Source organism: Onychostruthus taczanowskii, unplaced genomic scaffold, assembly GCF_017590055.1.
Source record: "Onychostruthus taczanowskii isolate IOZ18803 unplaced genomic scaffold, ASM1759005v1 scaffold38, whole genome shotgun sequence".
NCBI lineage: Eukaryota > Metazoa > Chordata > Aves > Passeriformes > Passeridae > Onychostruthus > Onychostruthus taczanowskii.
This window is the reverse complement of record NW_024501237.1, coordinates 7765748-7777987: the sequence shown is the minus strand read 5'-3', so window position 1 is coordinate 7777987 and position 12240 is coordinate 7765748. Positions and strand designations below refer to the sequence as shown.

At 40.3% G+C, this 12240-nt stretch overlaps 1 protein-coding gene across 2 annotated transcripts in view; it reads right to left on the bottom strand.

Moving 5' to 3' along the window:
* Nucleotides 1-12240, bottom strand: part of RNF150 (ring finger protein 150) — a 113543-nt gene that overhangs the window by 4078 nt on the left and 97225 nt on the right. Inside the window, exon 7 of one of the 2 annotated variants that reach the window (XM_041412008.1) lies at nt 3565-3978. The exons of the other annotated variant lie outside the window; for it this stretch is intronic. Within the exon in view, the coding sequence (XP_041267942.1) occupies nt 3860-3978 (119 nt within the window). The 3' untranslated portion in view covers nt 3565-3859. Of the gene's footprint in view, nt 1-3564; nt 3979-12240 lie in introns of those variants that run through there. 2 annotated transcript variants of the gene reach the window in all.

The window sequence follows — 12240 nt, the reverse complement described above, 5'->3', positions numbered from 1 at the left end:
TTAAAGCCCAGGCTTAGCGGGCAGCAGTACCAAGGTGTGCATGGGCTTGCAGATATACAGAATTAAGGCTTTCATACGTGTTACAAACACACATTAGGGGCTCTTTAATGTTTACGAAGCACCTCAAATTCCCAAGGCAGTTCACAGGTTATACATGCAAAGGATATTTTCAGTCAGGTCAAGCTTTAGGAAAACATTTCTTTTTGACACAGGGGCTTAAATTATGCTCATAGAAGACCTGTTGAAAATGCAATTTTGGTGCAAGTCCAAAATTAATTGTGTTTTTTTTTTTTTTAAGAAGGACGGAATAAAACATTTACTTAAGTGCTTTCCTAAGTACAGGCTTCAGTGATGTGTAACCCAGCTTTGCCCTTATCATCACTTAACAGTGCTCAGAGCTGCAGAACACCTGAGGACAGGAATGGAACAACATCTTCCCTGAGTGAAGCTGCAGGTAGAACTGGGAAAACAAAAGCAGAAAGACTCCTGACCCAGATTTGCTAGGATGCCTCTTCTAAAAGGTGCATCAGTAATTGGTGATATGTCAAAAACACTCATCCAGCCTGGCACACTGCCTCTGCTAGTGGCCACCTGTGGACCCTGAGGGACCCGACCTAACATGGGATATTTAGGAAGAGTGTGTGCACAGCACAAGACCTCTACAAAGTTCCTTATTAACTCTCAGAAATACATGCAGGGTCTGAATTACCAAATCTGTGATGCCTTTTTGAGCACAGGTCCCTTTAATGATTTTCCTGGGCAAAGGACCCAGCTCAGTATCAGCTGGGAGTTTTCCCTCCTGCCTTGCTTTTCCACAGACTTTGCTTGCTCTGCTGTGCCCTGGGTGGTTCTGCTACAGCAACAGCTAATTGGTCAATCTATCCATTGAGATGAACTTAATTCAGTTCATGAAATAAAATGAAGACTTTGTGACAGCTCCTCTGAAATCCAAGCAGTTTGGCCAGGAGTTCTCTGCCTGTGTGCTGAGCTACAGTGTGCATATGTGAAAGGATCACTGATAACTTGGACATCATGTTTGTCCTGTGACATGTACCACCCAGGCTCCAGTGCTGCAGAAGAAATTGTACCAGTGTGTGGACTTTCTGTAAGGAGCCCTGACTGAATATAACCAGCGTCACTCCTTCCCCTGCAGTTGTTTGAAATGAATTTCATTCCTGGGTCAAAATTTGATGTAAGCACCACTTAAATCTGATTTCAGCATTAGTTACAGAGCTTAATTGGAGCTGATGCAGTACCTTGTGCAAACTCTCGTGTGTAGGGATCAATTACAACATTGATGTGTCAGGCCTTTTCCACAGCAGCAAGGAAAAGAGCAGGCATAAAAGAATGAAGAAAACAAGATTACAGAACCACAAATATTGTCAAGACTAACCTAGTGTACCCTTTGGAACAATCTGCAACTTTCTTTTTCAAACAATAATTCCAGCTGCCTCTATCTCTTTAATTGAAAAAATATTTTAATTCCAACAGCTTCTAAAGATGTAACAGCACATTTATGAGTCATTTTCACAGAATCACAGAATAGCTTGGGTTGGAAAGGACCTTAAAGATCATCTAGTTCCAAACCCTCTGCCACGGCCAGGTGTGGTGTTGCATTTTATTTAAATGGTATGCTCTATCTCACCCCTCGAAAATGTATGGTTTATTCCAAGCCTGTGAACCTCCCCTGAAGCCCCCAAATAAACCTTCATCTGATCAGCACCCTCAGAAGCCGTGTGGAGTCTCCTTGCCTGCCTGCTGCTGCCAGCCAGCTCACAGCCTAGGGGGCCCTCTGGGGACCCCCTGGGGTGCCCCCACCCCAAAATGAGCTGCAACAGCCAGGGACATCTTTCCCTAGACCAAGTAGCTCAGAGCTCCATCCAACCTGGCCTTGAACACTTCCAGGGATGGGGCATCCACAGCTTCTCTGCGCAACTCCTTCCAATGCCTCACCACCCTCACAGTAATAATTTATTTCTAATATCTAATCTAAATCTGCCCTCTTTCAGTTTAAAAGCTTTACCTCAAGATTACCCTGCAATTTAGGAACAAAGAACATAAAACAAAATTAAACTAAATGTTTAATTAGTTCTAAATGGACAGAAGAGCATGGAGAATATTTTTTCCTTCTTTTTATAATGAAGATTAGGGATAAACACATTTGTTCCTGAATAAAATCTGACAAACAAAAATTTTGGCTGGAAGCTGGTTTTCACATTTAATAAGTAAATCCACAAAGAGATTAAATGCAGTGAGCCCCAACAGTTGCATTTTGAGATGCTGCCATGACACTGCCAAATCAAAATGTTTGACCTCTGCACAAAATCTCTATGTAAGATGAATTGTTGATTCTGTGGACTGACTCAGGAGGCAGTAATGTGATTCAAATCATCTGACTCTCAACAGAAACTATGTATTCTTGTGTAACAGTAAGCTTCTTCACATTTGAGTATTTTGACTGAAAAACCAAATTACACACTGAACAATTAACAATGAGCTCTTACCTGGAAAGCAGAGCTCAGGATGAAATAAATTATTATGTCAGGTCATTATTATTTAGGTGTTTTGATTTATATTAGTTCTTTTGTTTTCCAATTCCCTCCCCAAATTCCCTCCACAATATATTTTGGTGTATGTATCTGTACAAAAATTGCAAATATTCTGTTATGCTTCTGAAAACATTGACAGGGACACTCCGGAGGACAACAAACTACCTGAACTCTTTTTAGATAACAAGCAGACAAAAACTGCTGTCAAAATATAACAAATGAAACACACTAAGAGAAAAGACCCAAAGCAAAACAGGAATTAAACATTTCAAATGATTGCCTCTTGCTCCCTTAGCAATTTCTGACACTGACAGCAGCATCTCCAGACCCTTTGTGAGAATACTGTCACCTGCTTATTGCGGAACTGTTAATAAGCAGCCTCTGGAAACCTCTCAGATGCTCCTTTAGCCCACTGATCTGGTTTTGGTCTGTAAAATTAAGAAGTGACGTTATGTGAGATCTTTTTTTCCAGCTACTGAATTGTCACTTGGAGGAAGAACACGAATGTACTGACACCTGTGAATAGCATAAAATACAGGATAGGACTACATGGATAGAGTGATGCTTTAAGCTCTTCTTTCTCTCCTTCACAGTGTACAATGCTCATCTAGAACAGAAATTTAAGAGACAAACTAAGGCCATTTTAGCCCAAATTTCTGCTATTTCAGACCTCTCTCACAAATAAAAGCCTTCAGAATATACCATTTCCAAGCCTGCCACTTAATGACGGCAGGTGTTACATTAATGCAGGTGCTGGTGCATGATCCTTCTGAAGCCAGCCACATGTAATTCATGCAGAAACAACAAGGCAATGATAAATCTTGGTCAGATCATGAAGTGACCAATGAACGGGAATTCAGGTTTCTGGGCTGAACTCTTGAAAAAGCTGGGATCAGTCAATATAAACAAAGTGTCCATCCATAACAAACTATAAACAAACAAACAAAATAAACATATGCCTTTTCAAAAAACACAACAAAAATTTGATTGAACAAGTGTAAAAAAACACTCAAGCTGTCATTTCAGTTGCATGTTTATGAGCCCCTGGAGAGTTCCATGACTGCTCTCAAGCAGTGGGTAAACTGGAAGTGTCTCCACCTCCCATGTGAACTAAACAAAGGTGTGTAGATGATGAAACTGCATCCAGGCAGACACAACAGTTGCTATTGCTTTTCATGACCATCTCAGCATGGAGTGCGCAGGAGTGACAGTGCTCTGGAGGCATATGCATGACTGGTCCAAATCCTAGAAAGCTGACTCAGTCCCTACCCGTGACCCTCCCCTGTAGTTTAGTGGTGGATCTCTGTTTTTCAAGATTTCACCTCTTCGCAGTCTTGATCAGTGGAAAGCTCCACATCGGAGAGTCCAACCTCCATTGCCATAATCAATGATATATCTGAATCACTGCTGACTGCTGGCTCCTGTTCATCTGTGAGGGTAGAAAAGATAGGAAAAGGTCATGTCTTTCTGTTAAAGTATTACTAATTTTTAGTTCTGCAGGTAGAATCCAGAGGTCTCTCTGCCACTGAGATTGTGATTACAAACTTTGCTGTTATTCAATATCTGTCTAAAACACTTCAAAAATATTCCAAAATCCAAGACATTCATAGTGAAAAACTTGATGAAAAGGAGACTAGATGGGTAACATTTTCTTCTCTTAATACTCCCAGGGCTTTTCATCCAGGTCCTTCACGAACTTCTCCCACCATGTGAAAATTTCCCTCCCTGACCCCTTTCACTTTCTCAACCTGGCATCATCCTACTCTCCCCACAAAGATAGCAAGCTAATGACAAAGCCACAGGCACCTTGTGGAATAACTCAGTCATCAGGAAAACATTCCCAACAGGAAAAAAATCTGCCCAAACCCTCATTAAGTGACAGAATCTGAGAGGACATTTTTAAGAGGGCACTACTCTAACATAGGAACATTGACACTGGACAAGGACAAAACAAATCCAGGACTTTGGACCAGGCTACCTGCCTTCTCAAGTGCCTTCTCTCATCCTTTTCTAGTATCTTTAAATTCACCCTTTCCTCTGTTTGAAGATACCTTGCAGGTTCTTGATCCAGGCCAATGGGTTCTACCTTAATGCACCATGACCCCAAATACACTGAGAGTTGTATTGTTGACTTCTGCCAAACTGCAAATTACACCGTTGGAAGAGCAACTTGTTTTTGTTTTGATCCCACAGCACTTATCATGTGTATATTTAGTAGCAAATAAAGCCAACAGATTTTAAACAACTGAAAGCTAATTTTCTTTGAAGAACAATCAGGAGAAGCAAAGCACACTAGAGAGATTTTCAAAGGCACAAAACTCTCATAGGTGGCTGAGTCCCTGACAGAAAAAATTGATGGTTCATATTTTCAAGTGGTTAAATTACAAAGATGGTATTTATTCTGTAACAATACAATGTATTTAAATCTGTGGCAGTTTTCCCTTTACATATTTTATTTTTCAGACAATAGAAGCAGAGCCTGATTGATACTAAAAAGTCTAGAAGTTGAATATCTAAGAATTACTAAGCAAGAAACACAACAAAGGAGCCAGAAAAATAATAACTCCTCACAGTTTAATTATTCACTTGCAGCTAAGTGAGCTCAGTTAATCACCTCTCAAGAGCAGCATGATTTTAAAAAATTTTAAATTTTAAAGGCCCCACATGTGTTTACTTGTGCTGGGATTAGACCTCATGTTCTGCAGAGAAAGCCTGAATAGGGTCTGCATTATTCAAAATGGAAGAGACAGTGTTTTCCTTTGCAATTCTTCCCAGCTTTCACTCTGGATTGCTTTTATGTTTTCTTGATTGCAAGATAAATTATTAACGCACAGAACATCTTTATATCTCTATCTTTTTTTCTCCCTTTCAATATGACAGTAGTAAACATTTCAAGGCACTGCTTCTGACTATAAATGTTTCCACCAAAGGTGGAGGAAGTATTTACAAGTTGAATGACACATCCTGCAGATTCAGTGGTCTTAACATGATGTTGAACCTTCATGTGAGCTGCTAGATCCTAGAGTACATCAGAGCATTTCATACTCCTCCAACACCGAAAGCATCACCTTTAGTGGTAACAGCTCCCTGAGTCAGAATAATGTGGTTTCAGACCACTGGATTATTTATCATTCCTCTACAATTAATAGGATTCTCAAAAACAGTGAAAATTATGCTTAAGAGCAAGCTTATATTTGCAAGACAGAGCTCCTGAGGTTAGGCAAGTTGAACAGCCACTTGAGCACTCTTGAGAGACAAGGTTTTTTACATCTGAACTAGCTGTGCAGAAGAAAAGGACTGCCTGAATAGTGACAGCCAAATGCATGCTGAAGAGGCAGGCAGAGCTGCCAACACCAAATGTCAGAGCATCCGACAAGCAGTGTTTAATAATGCTGAAATGTTATTTTAAGAATTGTTGTTTCTTCCAGGGTTGCACAGCAGAAAAAAAATCTCAAGTTCAAGAGTTCAAGACAGGCAGATAGAACAGGACCAGATTTGCAGCTCACACACCTAATATCTGATGGGGGTACAGCATCACACACTCTCCAAACCAGCAAACTTGAGTTTTACTTTACAAATCCTATACAACTGCTCAAATTCTTGGATCTTAGTCTTTGCAAAGTGTGGGCTTTTGTAGTCTTCTTTGGAACTGAAGTGCAGGAACAAGGAATGATCCTAAAAATGCCTATGCCTGTGTTCTGGTATTGATTTTCCAGCACCGTGATAGTGCCTAGAAACAGAAGCACTCCACCTTCCTTGCTTGCTACCAGTGTAGAATCCTAAAGCTACAGCTTCAGCAGAGTGGGGAGAACAACTTGGATATCACCATTCTTACACCTTCCCTTTCAGGGAAGCACTGCCATTTCTTTGGAAGCTGTAGGCAACAGAAGGAAATTAATGCATCTCTCCACATTATCTGCTGGCTCCTGTAAACAGGAATCCTGCTACTGACCCCAACACACACAGGAGTAAACTCTGGGAGGCTGCACAAGTTACACCAGACACAGATCAGCTGTAGGTAACTCTGGCTGCAAGGTCTTCAAACTGCCTCACCGTGGCTCCCCCACACAAAACAGGCTTGCTAGACTGTGCTGGTTTGTTTTGTTGGTTTTTTTTGGCTGGCTGCTCAATAACACAAGCCACCACAGTTACTGTTATTTGTTAAAGGTAAGCAAACCTCAACTACATTGCAAGTGCCAGGAGCTTAGCCTGCATTTTGCATCCCTGCCTTTCAGATCCTGTTTACAATGACAGAGCTTATACAATCACACAGCTTCTACAGGAGATGCCTGACTCACTGTTAACAATCTCTATGGCTCTTTTGCAAGTTTTTTGTAATTTGCTGTTTTTCTTAAAGCCCTGAAGTCAGACGAGGATCCCAACTTTCAGTGAAGATCTCAGCTTTCACTTAAAAATAAATGAAGCTTAAGAGGCAAAAAAGAAACAAAGTGTTTTAAAAATTAAATCTCTATTTTCTAGACAGATTTTATGCTGGAATATCTGACTTGTGATTTTCGATACGTGAAATTGGCAACCCTGTCTTAACTACACACACTATAATACTTCCACTGTGCTTTACAGCACTTCTTGCCATGGGGAGAAAGCCTTTTGCTTAATGAAGCAAAAGGCACATCTCAAGCTGCTTTTCAGCCAGTGTTAGTGCCTACAGCAGGGAACCGTAGACCTCCCTGCCACATTCCTCTCATGTCAGGGAAATATAATACACTACAGCATGCTGCCTGTCCAGACAGACTTTTTCCACTCACTTGTATTTCCTGACACACATTCGTTTGAGAGGTGAAATTAACCAAACTCCTTCTCTAGCCAATATTGTTTTAAAGCAATTACACTAGCATGGGAAGAATATCACCACGTAGATTTGGAAGTGGCCTACACAAAGGTGGTACAGCTCTTGCTTCTTGAAAAGTAATGAAGTGATGCTTACATTTGATATTAGTGCAATCAAATAAGGATGAAAATAGCTAATTACTCTGGTGTATTGAAAACAGTAAGATTGCACAGTAGTAATAGTTACCTACTGCTGCTGCTATTCATAACCATTGGTGTAAGTCTGTAGCTGTTGTACACTAATAAATATTCCAAAAGAAAGAGGTCAGACAATGGGTTTCTAAGAATTTGATACTGCTTGCAAGAGGCTTGGAAGGGAGCTAAGCATTGAACAGTAAATGAAAAGTGCATTTACAAACCCATTCCTCTGCCAAGTATACAGGCATGGGCACCAGCTGAGATATACTTGCAATGACCCACTCAAGGGTGAGAAACAAGCTGGTGAACTTTGGTGAACTTTGCATTGGAGAAACTGGCAGACTTTGCACTCATGGAGGCCTCACTCCTGATCACCACTGTGCTCCTCCCCAGGAGGCCACATCCCATACTGTCCTTTGATGTCCCCAGGACACAGACAGTGCCATGGGGTTCTCCTAAAATTGTTCCAGCTTGCCTCAGAAGCTGAGTTTTCCCCCAGGCTCACCAAGCTGTAAAAGCCCGTAACTGGGCTCAAATGCCAATAAGCAATTTACATCCAGGAAATCAGCAGAAAAATGAGACCACACTAAAATGTTAACAACAAAAGCTTCTTGGCATTAAATATATATAAGGTTTGTCTAAGATGGCACTTTTTTCCTTCTCCAGACCTTTGGGTAGCTCTCTGCTGTTACACACATTTGAGAGCAAGCAGAGAAGTACTACTACTCATTTCACATCCTTGCTGTAGTGAAATATACCTTATTCCAGAACTCTTCAGTTTGTGAAGACAGATTTAAACAAAACCATGAAATCCCTGGTGGTAGTTATGCTCCCAGATTAAGACAAGTATCTAAAATGCATGCATTACCATGAACCTTATTCCAGTCTAGGGCTCACTTCTTCTGAGAAAACATTCATATATGTCTAGAAGTATTTTGCTTCATAAGAAACCAGAAATGTGGCCATCTCCTAGAGATTTGAGGATCTGATCAGAAAATATATCCAGAGTCACTAGAGGCATTGATATGCGATCCTTATCAAAACACATTCTGCTCAGCTTGAAGCCACAGAAGAATGCCAATGCAAGCAGTGCTAGTTAGATTTTATTTCCAGTATAAGAACAACCAGGATACAATTCATCACATTTGATTTATGAGACATATCTAGAGTCCTCTATTTTTCTTTGTCTGTCTAAGAAAGCACTTTACCATTACAGAGTTTATTGTTACCTCCTACTGTGGCCTTGCCATTGCATCACTTGGCTGTTTCTAGTCTAAGAGGAAGAGCATCTTATGAAATTATTACCTCAAATGGCAAATCATTTCACAACAATACCAATTAAATTTATCACTAAGACCCCTTCTTTTAAAATTACTACTGATTGTTAAAACTATTCTCAAGTTAATTAATCTCACAGTTCTCCTTGGATCATTTTGTAAGTCTCAAATTCCTTCCATATCATCTTGAGAATTGTAACACTATAGAATGGGCCATAACTGCACTAACATAACATAAAATAAAATACATGTAAAAAAATGCCAATAAAATCTCTAATGCAAAAGAAACAGTGAGAATATGTTGAAGGAGAAAGGGTTATAAAACCCCTTGCTAGTAATGCAGTCCTCCTGTACACAGAGGCTAATAAAACAGATGAAGGAGTTTGGCTACAACTGAGAACACAGCACTAGGGAAATATTTTATTGCTGTTCCCTAGAATCAGAGGGAGATTTATCTGAGCAGCAAGGGGAACAAGTACCTGTGTGGTAACTGCTTTTGGAAGGAAAGGTTAGAGTCATTTTTGTAAATAACAAGCCAGAGCTCTGTGAATGTACTAATAGCAACAGAGCTTCTTCCAGGAGGTAAAGCAGATGATGTCTGAAATATTTTGCAAAGAATACCCAGACACCAGCACACAGGGAAAGAACAACATGCCGTGACCTGGCAAGATTAATTCCAGAGGACACCTCAAAAATATGTTTACCTGCGCCAAACCCCTAAGTGATTGAGAGATGTGACAGATGGGTCTGGATATGACGCAAAACACTGGAGGCTCTCCCAAAGTAAACTTGGTTTTTGTTTTTTCCTTACTACTGAATAAAAGGGAAACAAAATTTCTTCCCTCAATCTTTTTCTAGGGTATGTGATTTGGGAGAAAATACAGCATTTCTTAAAGAAAAACATCCAAACACTTGGTTCCTTGTCTTTAAACATCCTGCAGTATGAAGCGCTACTATCATCATCATCATCTGGAAATCACACCCCAGTATCTCAAGCCAAGCATCAAAATTGAAAATTTATTAGTAATATAACTAATTTTCTGAAACCTAAATTTGGAACATTGCACTTAAGCAATAAACTTTAACATCAATTACCTGAGAAGATTTTTTGGGCTTTGGCAAGACCAATAAACTTATTTTCAGAGAGACTGCAGAAAGTATCAGCACCCAAATGCTTTCTCCAAAAGAAAGCAAAAAAAATTGTCCAAATAAGGGTAAATAACACTGGGAGCAGGCAGCAAATACATTTGCAAAAGACTGAGCAAAAAAAGGGGCAGAACACATACCAGATGTTACTGTATGGAAGTAGTTGGGCCCAACTGGCTAGAAAAGTAAAACTTTTTTCCCATTGTATATATAGGTACATCTATCTTTCATGAGCATATACTAAATCCTTGGAATCAGAACACTCAGCCTTTGAAATTCACAGCACATATTAACATTATTTTAGTAGTCAACACTTTGGAAATCAGTCTCTTCTCTATGAGAGACTAATTGACATTTTGGGTACTTTTAATCAGCTGCCAAACCTCTCTGTTATACAGCAAACATGCCTCTGCCAGGCATGACACAAGAAAATAAAATATTTTTGCTTTCAGTTTAATTTCCTCTTTGTTCTTACTCTTAATGGGTCATGCTCATCATGTTCCTGGGACCAGCAGGGAAACTCCTTCTGTGGCCTACATACTGCAATATAATTTTCTTTTCACATGACTAGACTTTCTTTTTTCTCACTGGAAACTCAGTCAAAATTCGGTCACAAAGATCACCAGAACAGTCAATGGAGTCAGCACTGTCTCTTGCAATTTATGCTCTTGGATCAGCTCATTCCCACATTCAAGGTCCTTCACAGTTAACTGCACATCTGGTTTTCACAGAATCACAGAAAGACTTGGGTTGAAAGGAACGTTAGAGATCATCTAGTTCCAACCCCATGCCATAGACAGGGACGTCACCAATTAGATTTTATTCACTACAAAGTGTTTTATTCCATCTTTGACCCCATACCTCAGTCCCACACTCTCATCTTGTTTCACTGACAGACAAAAACCACTCTACTTTCTTCACAACAGGGTGTCCAGCCTCTTAAACCTTTGCAAAGCTGCTTTTCCTTTCTCTTTCCAGGCCATCCCACTGTCTAGAAGGAGAGAGGGACAATGGGATGCTGTTGCACACCCTCCTTTACTGTTTACCACTGGTTATCCTCAAACACTGTGTCCAAACACTGCACCAGGTGCACCTCTGGTCGGCACACCATGTTCTTCTGATCACATGGGAAGTTCCATAAGTAAATGTGGAGGTATTTCACTCAAAGTACCAACTGGTACAAATTATTATTATTATTTAGAACATGCAAAATTATACATGTCCTTAATTGAAAAGCAGAAAATTACATCTCTCATAAGAAGGGAAAAGATTAAAAAACCACTGAAGCACAGGGCTGCAAGTACATGACAGTTGTGATTTTCAAGTACCTTAGCTGCCATTGGTAATATATTACCAGTTTTCAACACCTGCAAACTGTCCCTGCATGAGGTGTGGTATGGGGACTATTGGTTTTCTTAGCTGCTGAATGACCAGCATTCCTTGGTGTTATTGCAAAACAATGAGCATGAAGGGTTAAAGTTACAGAAAAAAAACATGCTTTGTCATGTGTTTTTAATGGTGTGTAAGGGATCTTGCAAGGATTATCCCAGTAGCCAAGGTGAAATGCTGAGAGATAAACACCCTTTGAGCAGTGAGCAAACACCTTTATTCACACTGCCAGCCATTCAAAACTCTGAAGGGACAGCAGGTGTGAGACAAAAGCAGACCCTAAATGCTGTATGTACTAGTGTGTGGTGTACAACACATAGCTTATTGGCAGGCTGGCAGAATAAAGAGACTTTTACATCCAAGCAGTATAATCCCACAGTTTAATCTTGTGCATTTTAGCTTCCATGGGCTATCCTGAGGACTGCTACTGTGACTGAACTTCCTTATCTATATTTTAAAAACCCTATTCAGCAGTGTGCTCTGCTTCCAGCAAGTCTGAAAGAAGGAAATAACAGCCTCACTCAAATACTGGATTGAATGAGCAAGAGTGTTATGATGAGAGAAATTTCAGTTCTTGTGTTTCTAAGGAACATCAGGAAGAACATTCTTTAAAGGGGTGATTTAGAGATGAACCGGCCAACACCACACAAATCCCTCAGAGCAATCACGCTGCAGTGGTATCCCCAGCTGGATACAATATTAATCCAGAAGACCCAATGTAAGATAGTAGCTTCCAAAACCTTTTTCTTTGGTCTGATCATGCTGCAGAGCTGTGACCTCTCCTTGGGGAACTCCATGGCAGAAAGCAGCTGCAAAAAGCCAGCTGACATTGCTTCTCCTCAGGACTGCAGGGAAATGCAAGAAAGCATTTGGTGCTTGGAAGAGCGACATAC